This window comes from Chionomys nivalis, chromosome 25, assembly GCF_950005125.1.
Source record: "Chionomys nivalis chromosome 25, mChiNiv1.1, whole genome shotgun sequence".
Classification (NCBI taxonomy): Eukaryota; Metazoa; Chordata; class Mammalia; order Rodentia; family Cricetidae; genus Chionomys; species Chionomys nivalis.
This window is the reverse complement of record NC_080110.1, coordinates 37655143-37674569: the sequence shown is the minus strand read 5'-3', so window position 1 is coordinate 37674569 and position 19427 is coordinate 37655143. Positions and strand designations below refer to the sequence as shown.

The window sequence follows — 19427 nt, the reverse complement described above, 5'->3', positions numbered from 1 at the left end:
CCGAGGTCTGGGGGCCTCCCTTCCCTCGCATCTGGACTCCATTCCCGTCTACTCCCACCTCAGATCTAGAGCACATCACTACGTTAGTGTGGCTCAGCACTTCAACCCTGAGCATTCCTGATTCCTCTGCTCTGTATGGATAGGAACTGTGACACTATATATAAAATAGCCATTAAAGCAGTATTGTCTCCAGAAAAGAATTTATCAACGTAGGAAAATGAGTTGACTTGCAAGACTCAAAACAGACAAACAAAAACATAACATGTACCTTAAATTCAAGACTAACCAAGGGGGAAAAAACCAATGAAAGTATATGGGCTTAACTTCAGGTAATTAAGACAGTCACAGAACACATGACCGTCAAAATGTCCAGACCTAGAGCCTGATGAAAGCAATAACCCAAATCTTAACTACATCCTCATCTATACCACAGTAATGCACAGTGTAATCTACTAAATGAGTTTTATGCAAGTTACGACATAAAATTGTTACCTACTCTATTTTGACAGGGCACCAACTTCATATAATGTTCCAAACCAATGTATAATGGAAATCGTACCAATGCCTTCTGCAGCAGCTGGCATTCAGAGTGCCAAGTTGTTCTCTTATTCACCTGTTACAGTACATGGGTCCAACAACTGGAAACGTGTTTTAATTCACAGCTTTACAGCTCACGGTGCAGCTTTCAGGCTGATTGACACTGACTGCCCCATCTAGAAACTGCCCCCCTTCAAGGCATGTAAACATCATCTGCACGGCATGAAGAGATGTCTTTATTTCAGAATAGCTCTCACTGTCAACAAGAGCACCACGACCTGGAGGAGGAGGCTATAGAGGAATGTTAGGTAAGACCGCAACTACAACAGAAAAACTGCAAAAGCTGTACTCCCCCAGCCAACAGCCAGCACTTAGCAAAGACAATACGGCGCTTAGGACAAGACACAGGCTAGGGAGGGGGCTGTAACTCCACTACGAGAAAGCTCCAGCTAACAGAATGACTAATGGGCAGCTCAGAATTCCCTACAAACGAAACCTGAAAGCGCAGGTGAGGTTTATATCCTCCAGTAACAAAGGCAGAACCCAAACGGAGCAACAGTCTGGCTTTGAGAACTGCTCGGTAGAAACAAAACACACACACCAACATGGAACTAAGAAAATCTAAGTACTTAAATGTGTAAGATAATTTCAAAAAGGATAGGGTTGCAAATGCCGTGACTTGATTTGCGGAACACATCTGTAAGTTCACACTGGCGGTTAAAAAGCCATTTTCAACATTAACTCCCCTCTCAGCAGGTGACGGTTTCTGTGCAAACGTGTCTGAACACTGCATTTGATGCTTATTTGAACTGGCACTGTGAATAATCTGTACATGCTGTGTTACAGATAATACGTATTTGTAAACCTGTTCATGCAAGATCAGTGTGCACAAGGGGATATTGTTAAGCCTTATACTTAAGAGTGATACTTTATCTTTGCTAAGATGCCAATCTCTGAAATATAACATCTTAAATGGACATTCTTATCTGCCAGTTAAAAATCAACTTACGCTGCTGAAAGAGGATATATAAGAAAACAAACATGGTTTTTGTGTTGCAGAACTGATTTTAAATGAGAATTTATAAAACAAGAAATCCATGGTCACAAAATTTTAACATTTTAATCCTACACATTACATGGCAAAGAGATACTGGACCCTATCTCCACATTTCATAAATCCTAACTTTAGTTCCCATTTCAAATGTTGCTCTAACCACTAAAAACATTAGTGGTTTTATAACCTCTGGATTATGGAAATACAGATTTCTGAAGTAAATGCTATAAAAACAAAAATGGAAGAAAGCTGAACAAACTCTCCATGGAGGAAAACAAATGGAACATCCCGAAGCTTCTGGACACTTCTCTTCCGTGTCAATGGTCAACTTGTCAGCTCAGTGCACTGTGCGGTCAAATGGAATGGTCCCCACGTGTAACACACATCTAACTGGTGTCCATTGATTCCAAATTAGAGGATGAAGAATCTTTTTGGATACTTTCAAAGATGGCTGCCAGCTCAGGGTTAGAGCTGATCTGTGACTGGAATTCACTCATGAGCGGGCTCTTCTCTGCCTCTGGAATGGTTAGCAACGCTGCCACTGCCCTCATAGCGGATCGTTTTAACTCATCTTGCTTTTCAAACTCCTGCTTGACAGAGTTTGCCTTTACCTGCAATACAAAGTAAAATTAGATCACATGTTATAACACTAACAAAACGTATGCAGACAAGAACTCCTGGTCCATAACGTAAAGCCACGCCCTCATAGTCCAGAAGGCACACTGCACTCAGTACAGCACGCAACAAATCTCCTTGAGGCACTACCTGTCCTAGTACGGGACACAAGCCCTAATACAAAAAGACTGAAAAATTCGGCCCTATAGAACGAGAGAACAACTTTGGCCCTACCAAGAAAACAAATACTTAATATTCATCTCCTTTGAACACCAAATAACATTTCCATGCATGCCTTTATTTTTACCTTGATTAAAACACTAAACTTGTTTCATCTTCAAGGTTCAAAGTCCTCATTCTCCAAGATTCATTTCATTATGTGTCAGTTATGAATCCCTCTCTAGTAACAACTAAATGCTTCATTTTTTGAAGCTTAATCGTATCTTATCCCACACTAATATAACTTCATCCACTTTTTACTTTTGTATCTTTTTTTTGTATTTTTTTCTGTTTTATGTTTTGCCTAAATTCACATACAAAGGAGAAAAACATTCTTCTGAGTCTAGCTTATTTTGTAAACCATGATTATCTCAAAGTCTACTCATTTCCCTAGAAACGTATATAATTGGCTGGGCAGTGGTGGTGCATGCTTTAATCCCAACACTTGGTTAAGGGGTAGAAACAGGTGGATCTCTGTGAGTTCAAGGCTAGTCTGGTCTACAAAACTAGTTCTAGGCTGGGCGGTGGTGGCGCACGCCTTTAATCCCAGCACTCGGGAGGCAGAGGCAGGCGGATCTCTGGGAGTTCGAGGCCAGCCTGGTCTACAAGAGCTAGTTCCAGGCCAGGCTCCAAAGCTACAGAGAAACCGTGTCTTGAAAAACCAAAAAAAAAAAAAAAAAAAAAAAAAAAAAACCACCAACAACAAAAAACTAGTTCTAGGACAGTTAGGGCTACAAAGAAAAAACCTGTCTCAAAAAATATATACATTACTGCTATTCTGCACTGTGTGTGTGTCTGCTTGTATCTGTATAGTACATATATACTACGTACCACACTTTAAAATCCATTCATCTCATCAGCACCTATACTGATTCCATAGTTGGCTACTGTGAACAGTGTTACAATAAACATGGTATGTATGCATTTGTACTATAGGTCATGGAAGTTCATGTCACTTTAACTGTTCTTGAAAATCAGCAAGACTGATTTCCATAGTAGCTAAACTTACTTACATACCTATCAGCACTACCAGAATTCCCTTTTCCTTGCATCCTTACTAGTTTGCTTCTCGATGTTTGATTTTGAGAATGTGAGATGGAAATCTCAATACAGTTTTGATTTGTATTTCCTTAATGACATTTTTATTACTCATTGATCACTTGTAAAAATTCATCTGTAAAGTACCTGTCCAGTTCATTACTCATTTATATATGAAATTATCTGCTTTGTTGGTTTGTTCATATTCTGGGTACCAAGCCCACATCACGTGAACAACAGGTAAAGGTTTCCTTCTGTTCTACATGCTATCTCTTCACCCCATTGTTTTGTTTCGTGTCTTATATTTTATTTAGAAGGAAATGCTTTATGTTTTCCCAGTAAGTGTAATGCTATCAAGCTGCTGCATACTGCCTTATTAGAGTGCAGAATGATCCTTTGGTTTCCAGTTCTACAGGACTTTCATCACAAAGGGATGCTTAGTTTTGTAAAAGACTTTTTCCTGCATCTACTGAAGTAGTTATGTATTTGTTTTTCTTTTTATTTATGTGCAACATTACATTTATTGATCTGTGTATATTATTTGTCTTTATAGTCTATAATAAAATCAACTTGACTTTTTTTTTAAATGTGTTGCTTAATTCTCCCAAGTGGATGAGAATTTCTGGTTCTAGGATCACTGAGAAAACTGTCGACAGTTTTATTTTTGTTGTCTGTATCTGGTTCTAATAGCAGAATTAACACTGCTCTTACTTAAGAAGGCTTCTACCTTGTCTACAATATGTGGAATACAGCAGAGTCCAATATAAGATACAAATCCATAGCTAAGAATATCTACAATGGAAAAAAAAAAAAAACCTCAGAAATTTCCGATAAGCTAATGATGTACTTCAAAAATCAAGATGTAGAGGCCAACCTGGGCTACACCAAAAGTTTCAGGTCAGTTTGTGCTAAACTTGCGAGATTATACCTCAAATATCCTAAAGATTTAGAAAAACAATAATATACAAAACCTGGAAAGCAGAAAGTAAGAAACAATAAATGTCAAAGTTGAAATCAGTGAGGCAGAAATCAAGAGATTCCCAACCACACAAAAAATTAATAAGCTAGCAGAGATGCTTTTTTGAATAGATAAAACTGACAAAACTATTTTCAAGAGAAAGAGATAAGAGCCAAGTTAATTAGACTTGATACGGAATAAGAAATATTAAACAGCACTGAAATCCAAAAAGAGCATTATGGAATACTGTAAAAATATATATACAAATAAATGGAAAATTCTAAGTTATGGATATATTTGACCTATAAAACTGAACCAAGCCGGGCAGTGGTGGTACATACTTTTAATCCCAGCATGTGGAAGGCAGAAGCAGGCAGATCTCTGTGAGTGTGAGGCCAGCTTGGTCTACAAAACAAGTTCCAGAACAGCCATGGCTGCACAGAGAAATCCTGTCTCAAAACCACCCCCACCCGCCTCCCAAATAAAAGAAACCTGAACCAAGAAGACATGCAGAACTGTGGGGGTAAGCTTTTGTCAACTCGACACAATCTGGTGTTATGAGAACAGAGAAGGGCCACTGAGTTAACTGTCCATCAGACTGTACTATAGGTAGCCTGTGCGGGCATTTTCTTAACTGATACTTAGAAGGGCCCAGCCCACTGTGGGTGGTGCTGTCCCTGAGCAGGGTACTGGAGTAAATGAAGCAAATGAGTAAGTCAAGAGTGATGGAGGTGGGTCTTGTATTTATCTGTTGCTTTCATTGGTTAATTAATAAAGAAAACTGCTTGGCCTCTGATAGGGTAGAATTAAGATAGGCGGAGTAAATAGAACAGAATGCTGGGAGAAAGAAGCCGAGTCAGTGAGTCGCCATGATTCTCCCACTTGACACAGACGCAGGTTAAGATCTTTCCTGGTAAGCCAGCTCGTGGTGCTACACAGAATATTAGAAATGGGTTAGATCAATATGTAAGAGCTAGCCAATAAGAGGTTAAAACTAATGGGCCAAGCAGTGTTTGAAAAAATACAGTTTCCATGTAATTATTCCGGGTAAAGCTAGCCGTGCAGGAGCTGGGTGGCGGGGACACAGCCCCGCCGCTCATCACTACACAAGAGATGCCGTCAGTAAGCAGCACTCCTTGGCCTCTGCACCAATTCCTGCCCTACATTCCCTGTCTGGTAGTCAACAAGCTGTAACATGAAATAAGCCCTTTCCTTCCCAAGCTGCTTTGGTCACAGTCTTTATCACACCAAACAGAAAGCAAATTAAAATGCAATGAGGTTGAAGCAGTAATAAAGAATTTCCTAAAAAAGGCAACCCTAAGACTGAAGAGACGAACTTCTGAATTCTATCAGACCCTTGAAGAAACACTAGTGTTCCCCAAAGGGTTTCATGAAACAGATAAAGAACAAAATTAAATTTGAAAAGTGAGAAAAAATAGTAAGCTAGGAATCTGTAGTTTTTAAAGTATCGAAAAAAGAAAAGATAAAAACTTTTCTTTGAAAAAAGAATAAAGATAAAAAAGAAAAGCTTTTATCTTCTTTTTCTGAGACAGGGTTTCTCAGTGTAGTCGTGGGTGTCGTAGAATTCACTAGTCCAGGCTGGCCTCAAACTCACAGACATCTATCTGCCTCTGCATTCTGACTGTTTGGAATTAAAGACGTGTGCGCCACCACCTGACTTTTTTGTTTATTTGTTTTAAAATTAATTTTATGAAACAAAACAGTAGGCATATGCCTGTAATCCCAGCATTTGGGAGCCTGAGATAAGTTGCAGAGTTGGAAGCCATCCTAACTAAAACACAGGATTCTGCCTCAGAATACACATCCACACTATGTAAATTGCATATATTAAGAATTTAAAAAAATTTATGGTCACAAAATTTTAACATTTTTATCTTAACACAATTCTTTTCCACACCCCATAATTCCTATGCCAAATGTAGCCTACGTTGATGCCTTAAGGGCAAGGATTACCTTAGTTGTGCACGTAGCACGCAGGGGCTCGACCAGTCGGTCCAGCCTTTGTAGTACCGCACTCGGACAAAGGGTAGAGAGCCGCACCAACATTAGAAATGTTAGCATCTATAAGGAATAAAAAAAGATTCAATTTTTCTAATGATACCTTCTGACACACTTTTTAAATAGAAAACTATATGCAAATTAAAGCATCACTGTAGTTTAGTCGGCCACTCAGAATGAGATTCATAGCACACCTTATCTGAGGTGAAATGTAAGGGAAATGCAGCTTCCATGTGTCCTACAATACAAAACTTGAAAGCTGCGCTCAGTTTTTTTTTTTTTTTTTTTGGTTTTTCGAGACAGGGTTTCTCTGTGGCTTTGGAGCCTGTCCTGGAACTAGCTCTTGTAGACCAGGCTGGTCTCGAACTCACAGAGATCCGCCTGCCTTTGCCTCCCAAGTGCTGGGATTAAAGGCGTGCGCCACCACCGCCCAGCTCTGCTCTCAGTTTTGACTGCACAGCTGAATCACCTGGGTGAAAACACCCACTCCTTAGCGAGGGTTACCGCATCTGCAGAAGGCTGCAAACTCATTCACATGCAATGTGAATAAAATTCACTGAATTAGATATGTGTTCAACTGGATGCAAAACTTTATAGAAATTTCTACTTTCTCAGTAGAGTTTGGGAGGGCAGATGATCACTTAAATGAGTCCATACAAAACCTGAAAAATCTATATTAAAATATTCTTTCTTCCTTGGACTATAAAGGCCTACGATTTTATCATAAAAGCTGAAATTCTGGTACCATGGCTCAGTAGTCACCTTTGCTCTACCAGGCCAAAGGTCCCTGCTAAAGAATATCACAAAAAGAATATGATTCATTTACTTGATTGTTTTTAAATCACTCATTTACTGACACTGAAGGAGACACAAACGACACAAATGACTAATAGGATAAACAGGACGAGACACAGAAGCCCTAAACCTGAAAGGCAGACTGACTCCTCCAAACACTCTGCAACTGCTGTCTATGTGTCTTGATACATGGCTTAATTTTTCTTATTTATATACGTCTAAGTAAATTATACACACAAAAGTTGTTACATCAAAGTCGATTAAATAAATCCTTCCATAGATACTCACAAACATCTTACCTTAATATCATAATGGTCCTTCAAACCATCTTCAACATGATTTAGAAATTCAAAGATATCCAGTCTATCAAGACAGCTGTCCAGAAGTGTATACATACACTCAAAAGCCGCTTTTCTGATGTCCAGACCATCATCAACCGTGTGTTTAAATGGACCCATTTCTACCTGTAAGAACAAGAAGGAACATGCAAGCAGGCGACAATTAAAGACACGTGCAGGTAACAGATGGGATCTAGCTCACTTACCTCTCTTATGAGTTCCTTTCTAACTTTTGTCTCATTGTAAAGATGAGGAAGGACAGAGTCCAGAAGGTCCCTTATCAGCGACGGTTTGTTGTGGGCTGCAGAATTGAATGTGACCAAGGCCACTCTTCTTACATTCAAATCTGGGTCTTCCAAAGTTTTTAGAAAATCACCTGAAAAATTGTTAAGAGAAACAACATATTTGTGGTAAGCTTAGAACACAATTTACACATTATTTTTTCTAAACTGCCTTAGCTATTGTGGGTCTCACTGCTATTTCTTCAATGAGGGCCACAGAGAAACAGATATAAGATTAAGACAGCCATTAAGTTTATTTCAGCAGCATGAAAACAAAACATCATTGATGAATGTGTGTACATTTTCCATTGATAACTTACGTTTGGCACCTAAAAAGCAGAGGACATATAAAACAGCACCTAAGATCCATCATTTACTACTTTTTATAAATACTTTATAAACAGATGAGTTGTTCAGAAGCAATGGAACCAGTAGCCAGCAAACATAACCTTAAAATTCCTTACACTTTACTAGAAGCAGCAAGAAGGTAAGCTAACCAGACTCAGCAGAAATACAGATCATCAAAGGACAGAGAACTGCACCTCCTAACGCCATCTGTCTTCACTGGGAATTACAGGAATTAACAAAAGCTCAAGAGTGCGACCTACCAGGATAAATGTCAAATATCCAGCTACTGCTTACACACATTTTAAAGTCTTCTATTATGAAAATGTGCAGAAAGAAATTAAGATGAAAACTTCCTTGAGATCACACATCATTTCCCATATTAACTGTGAAGCTCTGGGCAGGTACTTTAAGAGCCCAATTTCCCAATCAGTATATGGAGATAATGCTTTCAGGATCCTGAGCAGAGCGAAAGCACGCAGTGTTCAACAGCATCCGGCAGATAATAACTTCCTCTATACAATCTCAACTCTATCATCAACAATCTTTCAGTATAGAGAAACGAAGTCAAGATGATGCAAAACTGCACGATCAATTTCAAGTGGAGCAAACTGATTAAGTGAGGGGGACCACAGACTATAGGTCCTGAATCTGGCAGCATCTTCCCCGCATACTATAGTTCACAACGCAAATGTCTAAATACATGCTTCTATAGGGAGGAACAGGTATCTTCTAGGTAACATTTGTATCTCTATCACCTAAGTCTAAACTGACCCCTTTCCTGCACCTGAGAAATCGACGTAGCCATTCCTTGTGCCACTGTCATTTGTCCTTAAGAAGACACCAGATTACACCTGAGGAGTTTGAACTACTATTAGCATTAGCGCAACCAAGGAGGAAAACATTAAAACATAGGAAGCTATAAAAGTCTAATTCCAGAAACTATCTTAACAAAAATAGGGATGGCTCTACTGTTTCCTGGGTTTTCCTCTCGATACTTCTGAGAATCAGACCACCCAAGCTTTCGCCTTTTTGTTCTTAGGTTTGCGTCACCTTATATGGGAACTTCTCTATGAATCCTGAGTTAGCGGGTTCCAAGAAATCATCAAAAATTGAGGCTCTAACAACACCAGTAAGATTCCTTTACACGGGGCTGGAGAGCTGGCCCAGTGGTTAAAGGACTGGCTGTTCTTCTATCTGCTTTACTCATTACAGCCATTTTAGGCCATCACCAAAATGTGGTGATCAAGGAATGTAACTATAGGCTGCCATATTTGGCGACTTCTGTTATAAGCAAATCATTTGGTAGTTCTGATAAAGAAATGCCTATATAACTGCTAAACTTGTAAAACTATATATTATGAATAATCTTTATAATGAAACAATTACCTTGGTGCGTTTCACTTCCCTAGTAATAAGGCTATTGAAGCAACAGCACCCGTGAAACGCTGCACTTTCCCAAGCAGCTCAGCAGTACCTGTTGTCTCCACTTACCTATACAGTTCTTCAATAGTGGATCAATAGGCTGAGGATGATCAGAAATAGTAAACTTCACAGCCGTAACCACTGAGCTCCGAGCATATGATGACCCTAATAAAAACAAATTGAAGTCCATCAGCATGCACTCCACTAATGTCCATGAGTGACATTGTAAAAACCATCACTGTCCCCAAAGGCTGTCTTCTCGCTCTCAAGATACTAAATCAAGTTTCCTACCTTAAAGGAACAATCTTACTGGATTTTAGAAGAAAACTTGTCTGCTATGAAGGAGCAAGCAACAGAGGACGTAGCCCTCACAAAAGGAACTGTTAAATCCATGAAGGGACTAGATAAATCTACAGTTCATGAAATTTTTAAGTAACAATATTTTAAGACTGAATAGCATTAATCACTTATTTTTCTAACTAGGTAAACACTGATAAATCAAAATCTCTTCTAATTTCTTATATTTAAACGCAGTAATTTCTGCAATTTTAATAGAATAAGTACTACCAAGGTCTTCATATTAAATTCAAGAGCTGTCTTCTCTATATTCTAATTCCAAATAACAATAAAATGTAGTCGGCATAAAGAACTAGATTACACTAGTTAAGAAACTGCCCAATCAAGCTTTATTCTTCTCAGAAACAAAGTCCCTTTGAATATCACTTCACATTACAACACATACCATGCACATAACACATTTTCATCACATATGTGACTTTAACACATTAAAACAAAAAGCAGATGGTTTTAGTTCCTCAACTGGCATTGTTCAACAATAAGTCAACAAACTTGGAAGTGAGAACAGCTGATAGGCCTAGACACCCACCTGATATCAAATACCCTTTCAGCCGCGGGAGGAGCGTTTCAGGATCTATAAGAGTGAGCTTCCCTAGACATTCAGCGACAACGTTTCTGGTGCCTTCCTCTGCACATTCACAGTGCTTTAGCAGCAAGGCCCAGATGTTCTCAACATATGGCTTAAGGCCTGCCACCGATGCAGAGCTGATGATCTCCTTCAAGGAATGAAGCAGAAGATACTGCCTTTTGGGCTGACTGGTTATTTCCTGTAGTACAAAGGGCAGATACTCAGGAAGGTTGCCTACACTAATGCTGCCTAGTGCGTATGACGCAGCTGATTTAACTTCTTCACTAGGAGATGAAAAAGCCTCTAATATTACAGATTTTAATTCCAACTGCCCACTTAAGTCAATATGATGTCCAACTTCTCCAAGAGAAAGGAGTGCTAAGAGACGAATGGAGTCTGTAGACCTTGAGTTCTTGACATCTTGAATAAACTGACCTACTACAGCAGGTCCCTCCTTAGGGCATGCTCTGGTAAGGGCAGCTACACATTTGGCAATGGAATAATAAGACTGCTTATGAGTGAGAGCTGTGCTCTGAGAGTAAACTGGACCAGTCAGCATGCGCAACAAATCCATGTAGCCCAGGTTGTTTGTTCCAGTGACAACCAGAGCTTGGAAAAAGTCCAGCATGGCACTGAGAGCTCCTCCCTGCAGGAGAGGTGATCTCACAAGACCAATCAGTTCATTGAGAATGGAGCCACTTATCTTTGAAAGGGAGGAGGGGTAGACTTTTGCCAGGGTAGTAAGAAAGCTGATCGCCATCTGTGAAACATGCATATCACTCTCGCTGATGAGAGGAGGGAGCTCATCCAGGACCGCGTCAATCATGGCAGCAGTCAAGCTGTCGCTATAGTTTTTAATTAGAATATCTAGGGCAGAAAGGGTACCCAGTTTCAAAGCTCTCTGATTTTTCCTGAGAAATGAAGCAAGGATAGGCACTCCTTCTCCCAGGACAGGTCTCAAATCTATCTTCAACGGTGACCCAGCAATCAGTGTCAAAGCTTTCACTGTAGTTAACCGGGTAATTTCATTCTTGAGTCTCTCCAAGAATATCTGAAGTGTATTTGATAAGTCAGGACCCAAATTGTCTCCAAGGTTGCAAATAATTTGTCCCATACAGGAAATAGCCCTTTCCTTGACTTCCTGATCAATATCAGCTGCTTTTAACCTCTTAATTGTACAGGTAAACAGATCTTTGATGTAAGGAGTTGCATCGAAGGAGGAAGGCTGCTCTAGAGGCCGGATGACTTTGACCAGCTGCTGAGTGACGAGAAGAGCTTCTGACGTGATCTTGTAAAATGGGTCTCCAACACAAGCCACCACTGGAGGGACCAATGCCTGAACGTGAGGGTGGAAGACTTGAGGAGAGTGGTTACAGAGGATCACGTACAGGCACGACAAGGCATCAATCTTCAAATTCGATGAGCTGGACTTATCATTCAGTGAGAAAATAATTCCTGAAAAAGGCCAAGAAAAATATCTAATCGTTTCTATGTAGTTTTCAGAAAGACTTAAAATTTCCTGCTGCATATAATCTCTAAAATGGCAGGTACTTTACAATCTATAGAAAATATTAAACCCCCCTTACTTACAGGTGTTCAAACAGATTAAAAAGTTGTAGGTACAAATTTTCATAAACTTTAAGTGCTAAAATAAAAGTGCTTAATAAGTATCCAAAGAGATTGTTCCTTACATACCTGGTACAAGTACAGGAATGTGTTGTGTTAGTGCCCCAGGTAATACATTTACCAGTTCAGTTAACATGTTAAAACAACACTGTCGGGTCTTTACACTTTTTTCTTTCATCTGTTTGTGCAGAGCCTTAACGATGTTGGGAACCTGCAATCATCACACATTCATTAGCTAGCTGATCCAAAGGTACTGCCTCCACATACTTTTTTTGTTGTTGTTTTTTGGTTTTTTCAAGACTGGGTTTTTCTATGTGTAGCGCTGGCTGTCCTGAAACAAACTCTGTAGTGCAGGCTGACCTTGAACTAAGTGTTGGAATTAAAGACATGCACCACCACCACCCAGTTAATTTTTTAATTTAATTTTTAAAATCTATTTATTGGGGCTGGAAAGATGGCTCAGAGGTTAAGAACATTGCCTGCTCTTCCAAAGGTCCTGAGTTCAATTCCCAGCAACCACATGGTGGCTCACAACCATCTGGAATGAGGTCTGGTGCCCTCTTCTGGCCTGCAGGCATACACACAGACAGAATATTGTATACATAATAAATAAATATTTAAAAAAATTATTTATTGTAAGATACAATGTTCTGCCTGCATGCCAGAAAAGGGCACCACATCTCATTGTAGATCACTGTGAGCCACCATGTGGTTGCTGGGAACTGAACTCAGGACCTCTGGAAGAATAGCTAGTGCTCTTAACCTCTGGGCCATCTCTCCAGTGCCTCCATATACTTAATATGACTTACAGGAAATGAGCAAAAGAATCTATCTTTTCTATCGTGTTTCAAATACAGTTCCCCAACACTGTATTATACAGGAGCCAAGTTTAGGTAATTCATATCCTAGACATACTTACTGTAACTATACTTGCTCAGTCAGTAACATCAAGAAGTGGAGAAAAGCCTCCTAACAAGCAACAAGTCTTCAATGACCAGAATCATTTCCAACCAAAAACTGAAGTATATAATTTAAAAAATAGAAAAATACCCTCAAATTGATATCCCCTTTCTCTTTCTTAGTTTGCTATTACAAAAGACTTCATACCTCAAAGGAACAAACAGTAGAGGTAAAATTCAGAGACATCTGATCAAAACTTTCTAATGTTTAGCGAACTTTGGTGTGTTCTTTACTGGCTATAGACAGGGATTTCCTTTCCGGCTCCTAACATTCACACAGTAACTAAGTAGAGAGAATAAAACACCCTCTCTCTAACATAAAGCTCATAAATAAAACTGATCAAGAAATAAAAACAATATATTCTCAGAATTTCTTATGGTTCTTTTATTATCTAACTATCTAATTTATCCTCTATTTCAAAATATCCTCTCTCATAGTTAATCTCCAAGTTCACTTCTATTTACAAGTTCAGCTCAAAATGTATTTGCATTACTTAAAGATAGGACAGACGGCCAGACAGTGGTGGCATGAGCCTTTAATCCCAGTCCTTGAGAGGCAGAAGCAGGTGGATACATCTCTCTAAGGCCAGCCTAGTCTACAGAGTGAGTTCCAGGGGAGCCAGAGCTGTATAGTGAGACCCTGTCTTAGAAAGGGGAGGGGGGAATGCAGAGAAACAGTATTTATTCTCTTCTGGTTTAATCTCTCAACAACTGCATTGTGATCTATGAAATACAGATGGAAATACAAGGCATGGCAGATCATGCCTGCAATCTTAGCACTTAGGGGCACTGGCAAAAGGACTCCAAGCTTGGGCCATAGCATGGAATCATCTAAAAAAACACAAAAAAACCAGCAACAAAAACACAAAAACGCCTAGAGCTGCTGTAAGTTACATATAGACAGGAAAAGGCCCGTATGGACAAATATTCAGTAAATAGAGTGGTGGTGGTGGTGGTGAAAGTCACTAGGCAGCAAACCAGACACTAGAACTACACGGGCCATTTCATCCGTAACAACCCTGGTAGCTATTTCTAAGTAAATCCTATTACAAAGAACTAAAAGCAAGGCTTAATAAAAATGACTAACTTGTCTAAGGTCACACAAATTACAAGTGAAGCTGGCCATATGATCTCACAGCTTTGAGTTCTCCTTTAATATCAGAGATAATTTCCTGAATCTTAAGGTCTATTTAAATGACAACCAATGGTTTCCAAGTATGAGCACCACACCCATTATCTCGGTGCTTCTCTCAGTCATCCAGGCACTCCTTTCCCGCCAGTGACTGTTAGCACAAGCACACACTGACCTGACTCTGAAGCATTGTTAAGGGGGTTTCTCCCTGTTCCATTGCATCAGGGTCACACAGCCAACTCTGCACAGGACGAGTTTGCTTCAAAAGAGAAAGGTACGCATGAAAAACATCTGCCTTTACATTCTCTTCACGCTCTTTAAATCTGGATATCAGCGCAGGAGAGACGGTCTTGTAGAATTCTGGAAGCATTTCATGCCGTGTGCTAACCACGGCATCTAGGCACTTAGCAGCTGCGCGTCTCACTTTCCAGCTCATGTCGTCATCGTCACTGTATTCATCGTCACTCCCTAGAGGGAAGTGGCAATGGTGAACAGGCTATTAATGGTAGAGAAAGTACATGTTTTAACACAGAACGTGAACTGGTGTTTCAGTGAAGACAACTAGTTAATGTAGCTTCTTAACGTATAAGCAACAGGTGGCTTAGGCAGAATAGATTGCAAAACAGATACGGAACTCATTACAACCACGCCCCATCTTGTTTGAAGATGACAAACTTAGTTTACAACCCTTTCATTAATACAGCAAATGCTTAGAAACTCATACATTTCCCAGTCTTTGAACCAAATTCAAGACTCAGTAGAAGAAAAAAAAAAAAAAAAAAACAATCAATGGGCATTTATCAGATGAACTGTGGCCCAGGTTTGGCTATAGATCAGTAAAGAGGACAGCTATGACCGGTTTTCAGCAAGAAGGCTACTGTTGCGGTCTCACAGAGCTCCTCCCTGAGCCTTCTCTGTGCTACTGGAACAAAGACATGATCTAAGAGATTGGACATCTATCCTTCATAAGAAAACTCAACCAAATAGTGCTAAAATAAAAGGCATTAGATTCATTTAACAATACCTATTTAAAATTTACAAGGTAGCACCAAGGTAAGACTTAATCTATTTAACAGAAAATAAACCAAATTCTTTCTTCTATAACACATCTGGAAAACTACATCCTAGAAATAATGTTTAATAGAAAGTTAATAAATGTCTTAATCACGGAAACTGAAATGCTGTGGCTGAGTAATATTTCTTATATTTAGCCCATCTCATTTTAAAGTAGCAGAAGGACTTGGATTATTTAGCATGATACTAACTCAAAACCCGGAATATACATTTTACTCCCGAAGTTCCTCCCCATTAATATAACATATTTATCAAGTGACTACTATGGGCCAAGTATTATCCTAATCACCACACTAAAAGCAAAGCAATCAAGGTTAAATTTTCTAGTCTTCAGGAATACTGCATTCTAATAGGTGAGTGGTAATCAATTACAATATGCACAAAAATGATTATTGCTACAATAAAAAGGCTAAAGGGGTAAAAAGTAGTGTCAAATGAGGGAAAGCTCTAGGGTGCGAGGTATGAAGGAGCCATTCTAAGATGGAAGAGATTAAAGAAGAAGCAGAGGCTGAAGAGGCAGGGATGAGATAGATATTTTAGTTAAACAATCAGTAACATCAATTAAACAGTTATGTACAAAACCAGATTTGCAGGAAAGGTGTAGAGTTGAGCTAATTAATACTGATACTAAACTCAGAAGACGAGGGAAGATCCAAAGGAAAACTAAGAGTGTTACAGATTAGTAAAAGATTTAGCTCAGGCACATCCCTATTTAGTGGTTAGAGATGACTAAGAACCAGGAGACAGAGAGGTGTGATATCCTAGTCACTGGATGATAGCTAAGGGAGTAAACATTTTTGGGGCATTGCAATTTTGTCCATAGCTGGAACTGCACTCAAGACAGAAGAGGAAGAAAAGAACTTAACAGCACTGGTTCGAGGAGAGCTGCTGTAGAGAAGATGGATGGGGCAGTACCTGCTGGAGGAGGAGATGGAGTTGGGGAGGTTGTACTTGCTTTTTAGATGGGTTAAATCACAGATTTTCTAAGAAATTTATCGCATAAGTTCACAAAATATAACTAAAAATTACTATAAAAGTAACAGAAAACCTACTAACCCATGGACTTGGTAATTTATCTATTTAAACATCTCTATTATAATTCTTCAAAACCAACACCAGCAATCGCTGTCCCTGAAGCACTACCACAAACCAGCCCAGATTCAATAAAAATGTTTACATTATGAACATTAAACAAGATCTCAAACAATATTTAGAATTTTTCAATACCAACCAAACTACCCGAATATGTATATATTTAGATTCATTTTTCAAAAACAATTACTTATCTTGCACAAAAGCTTTGTTTTTGTTTTTTAAAAAGTATAAATTGCCTTTAAAATCACTCAGAAGGCAAAACAGGTGGATCTCTGAGTTCAAGGCCAGCCTGGTCTACAGACAGAGTTCCAGGACATACAGGGCTACAAAGGGAAACCCTGTTTCAAGAAAAAAAAAAAAATAGTAGTATAAACACCCTGGACTGGGTTTATAAAGAATAGAGTGGTTATTCACCACTATGCTTAAGACTTGAGCACCACAAAACTATGGTACAATTTGCAGTTATGAACCAATGTTCCATTTGGGATATTGGCTTCTTTTGAGGTAACACACAGATTCCTTCTATATAATTTGAAATACCTTGATCATCATCATCTCCACCATCAGCATCCATAGCATTGTCATCTTCATCTTCATCATCATAATTGTAATTTGGATCATAGGTAAGATATTTTAGACAAATGTTTATAATGGTAGAAACATGAGGATAAACTTCCTTAGGACATCTGAATATAAAGACAAGAGCTGTTTTAAAACACACACACACACCATACTTTTCTCCCTGTTCAATTATTAGCAGTACCAGCAAAATAGTTTCTGACTACTTAATTTTTGTTCCATGAGCTTCATGTTTGAAAAAATTTCCCTTTCAAATGATATTCAGTTTTAGGATGTGTGACCCCACACAAATATCATATATATACATATACATATATATGTATATGTATAAACTACATGGTTCAAGGCGGAGCAATATAGATATTTATCAATGGCACCTGTAAAATTGTTAGTGAATATTCACTTAGCATCATGGTCTTCTCTCCCTGCATACTAATTATCAATAAAAAATATACATATGCTCACAGAGTCAAAATTAAAGGAGCAATTCATGGTTCTTAATAAAATGAACCTCACCACTACTAATTTTCAAAATATGGTATGGAGGCTTGAGACAATTTAGGGGTCAGGAGCCCTGGTGGCTCTTGCAAAGAACCTTGATTCAATCCTAGCATTCACATGGAAGCGCACACCTGTGAATTCCAGTGCCAGGGGATCCAATACTTCCTTCTGGTTTCCATGAGTGCCAGGCGTGTACAGGGTGCAGGCACGCACAGAGCCCAAACACCCACACAGATTAAAACATCAAAAGACAACAGTAATAATAAATTACTTTTAAACTGGCAGCACTATAAAAGTGCTCCCTAAACCATGAGGCAAAAGGGCAAAGTACAGACCAAAACTAGTTAGAATCAAGACATCCAAACAAACTATATTAGTCAAAGACAAACATTCAGCTAATACTGTTCTCACACAATTTTTAGCCAATACTGTCTGAAACATAAAGGTTGAAAAGAAGGGCAACCTACTATATTTCTCTTTGGAAATCCCACCCTGTTATTCTGGAAACAGACTATAATACGCAACATTTCTCCCGGTATAAGTGAATACTGTATGAGTGTTTTAAGTTATAACAATAAGTATTTTCAAAGTAAACGGAAATACTAGATTTTATAATAGTAAGATGACATTTGCTACAAATATTCTATTTGCAATCAATTACTATTTATGAAGAATTACATATGCTATTTCTCTTTATTTACCTAATCTTAAAATGACTATTTCAATCTTAAGGAGAAAACTTTTTTAAATACAAAGACTTAAAAAAAAATACAGAGATCTGAAAAACTTACCTTCTCACAAATGATTCAAAAGCTTGAATGCAGTATTCTCTTAATTCATCATCATCTACATTACAAAATTTTACCACCAAAGGAATTATCTTCTCAAGGTATTCACCTAAGAAAAGCATATTGTTTTTTAAAACCAAACACTTTAACAAAATTTAAAAAACAATTTTGGGGGGGCGGGAGAGATGGCTCAGAGGTTAAGAGCATTGCCTGCTCTTCCAAAGGTCAATTCCCAGCAACCACATGGTGGCTCACAACCATCTGTAATGGGGTCTGGTGCCCTCTTCTGGCCTGCAGGCATACACACAGACAGAATATTGTATACATAATAAATAAATTAAAAAAAAAATCCTAGGGTTTAAAAAAAAAAAACAATTTTAGGGGGCCAGCCAGCGAGTAGGCTCAGAGGGTAAAGGTGCCTCCTGCACAGGCTGGGCCTGGCTTTGATCCCCATGTACAGGTGGACGCAGAGAACTGACTGCAGAGTTGATATCTGACCTCACATGAGCATTGAGTCACACACACACCATGCACAAACAACATACAAACATGTGGGGGAAAAAAAACCAAACCAACTTTGAAACTTTAAAAAGGTCTTACCTATTCTATGGCCAGCCTGCCTACTAATAGCAGCAATACATTGGATGTAGGTCCTTGTTGTTGACATGGAGTCATTTTTGGACAACTCTGACAACAGATGTTCAATAAGATCTACAAAGACTATATTCCCACAGCTCATTACTAGATGGCCAAGAGCAATGATGGTTCTTTTCCGCACTGCAAGTCTAGGACTCGTCAGCTGGGGGAGCAGACAGCTCAGAATTGAAGGATGGAAATTTACAAGAAGTCCTCCTTGCCTTAAAAAAAAACGAAAGAGAGAAAAACAGAAAGAAAAATCAATTCAACATGCCAGAGCACTACTAATATGTCTAGACTCTGAACTCAGTGTACGTATTTGGGATACAAATTAGGTTGAGACAAATTGAAACTCAGAGTAAAAGAAAAGCTAAATAAATTTTCACTGCCAGTATCGATGCATCTGAAAACTCCAAGCTAAATGTATATGGAGATGTTTCACCAAATAAATCCTGTGAGGCCTGTTACCTACTATATAAACTGGCTAA

General features: G+C 38.8%; 1 protein-coding gene across 1 annotated transcript in view; it reads right to left on the bottom strand.

Moving 5' to 3' along the window:
* Positions 1-191: 191 nt before the first annotated feature.
* The window catches only part of Cand1 (cullin associated and neddylation dissociated 1), a 44179-nt gene continuing 24943 nt past the window's right edge, over positions 192-19427 (bottom strand). The window contains exons 5-15 of the mRNA XM_057757581.1: positions 18904-19160; positions 18307-18412; positions 16976-17121; positions 14442-14734; positions 12245-12386; positions 10511-12004; positions 9694-9789; positions 7780-7949; positions 7535-7699; positions 6396-6503; positions 192-2202 (exon numbers count right to left, since the gene is read on the bottom strand). Coding sequence (XP_057613564.1) covers positions 1978-2202; positions 6396-6503; positions 7535-7699; positions 7780-7949; positions 9694-9789; positions 10511-12004; positions 12245-12386; positions 14442-14734; positions 16976-17121; positions 18307-18412; positions 18904-19160 — 3202 coding nt within the window. The 3' untranslated portion in view covers positions 192-1977. The remainder of the gene's footprint in view (positions 2203-6395; positions 6504-7534; positions 7700-7779; positions 7950-9693; positions 9790-10510; positions 12005-12244; positions 12387-14441; positions 14735-16975; positions 17122-18306; positions 18413-18903; positions 19161-19427) is intronic.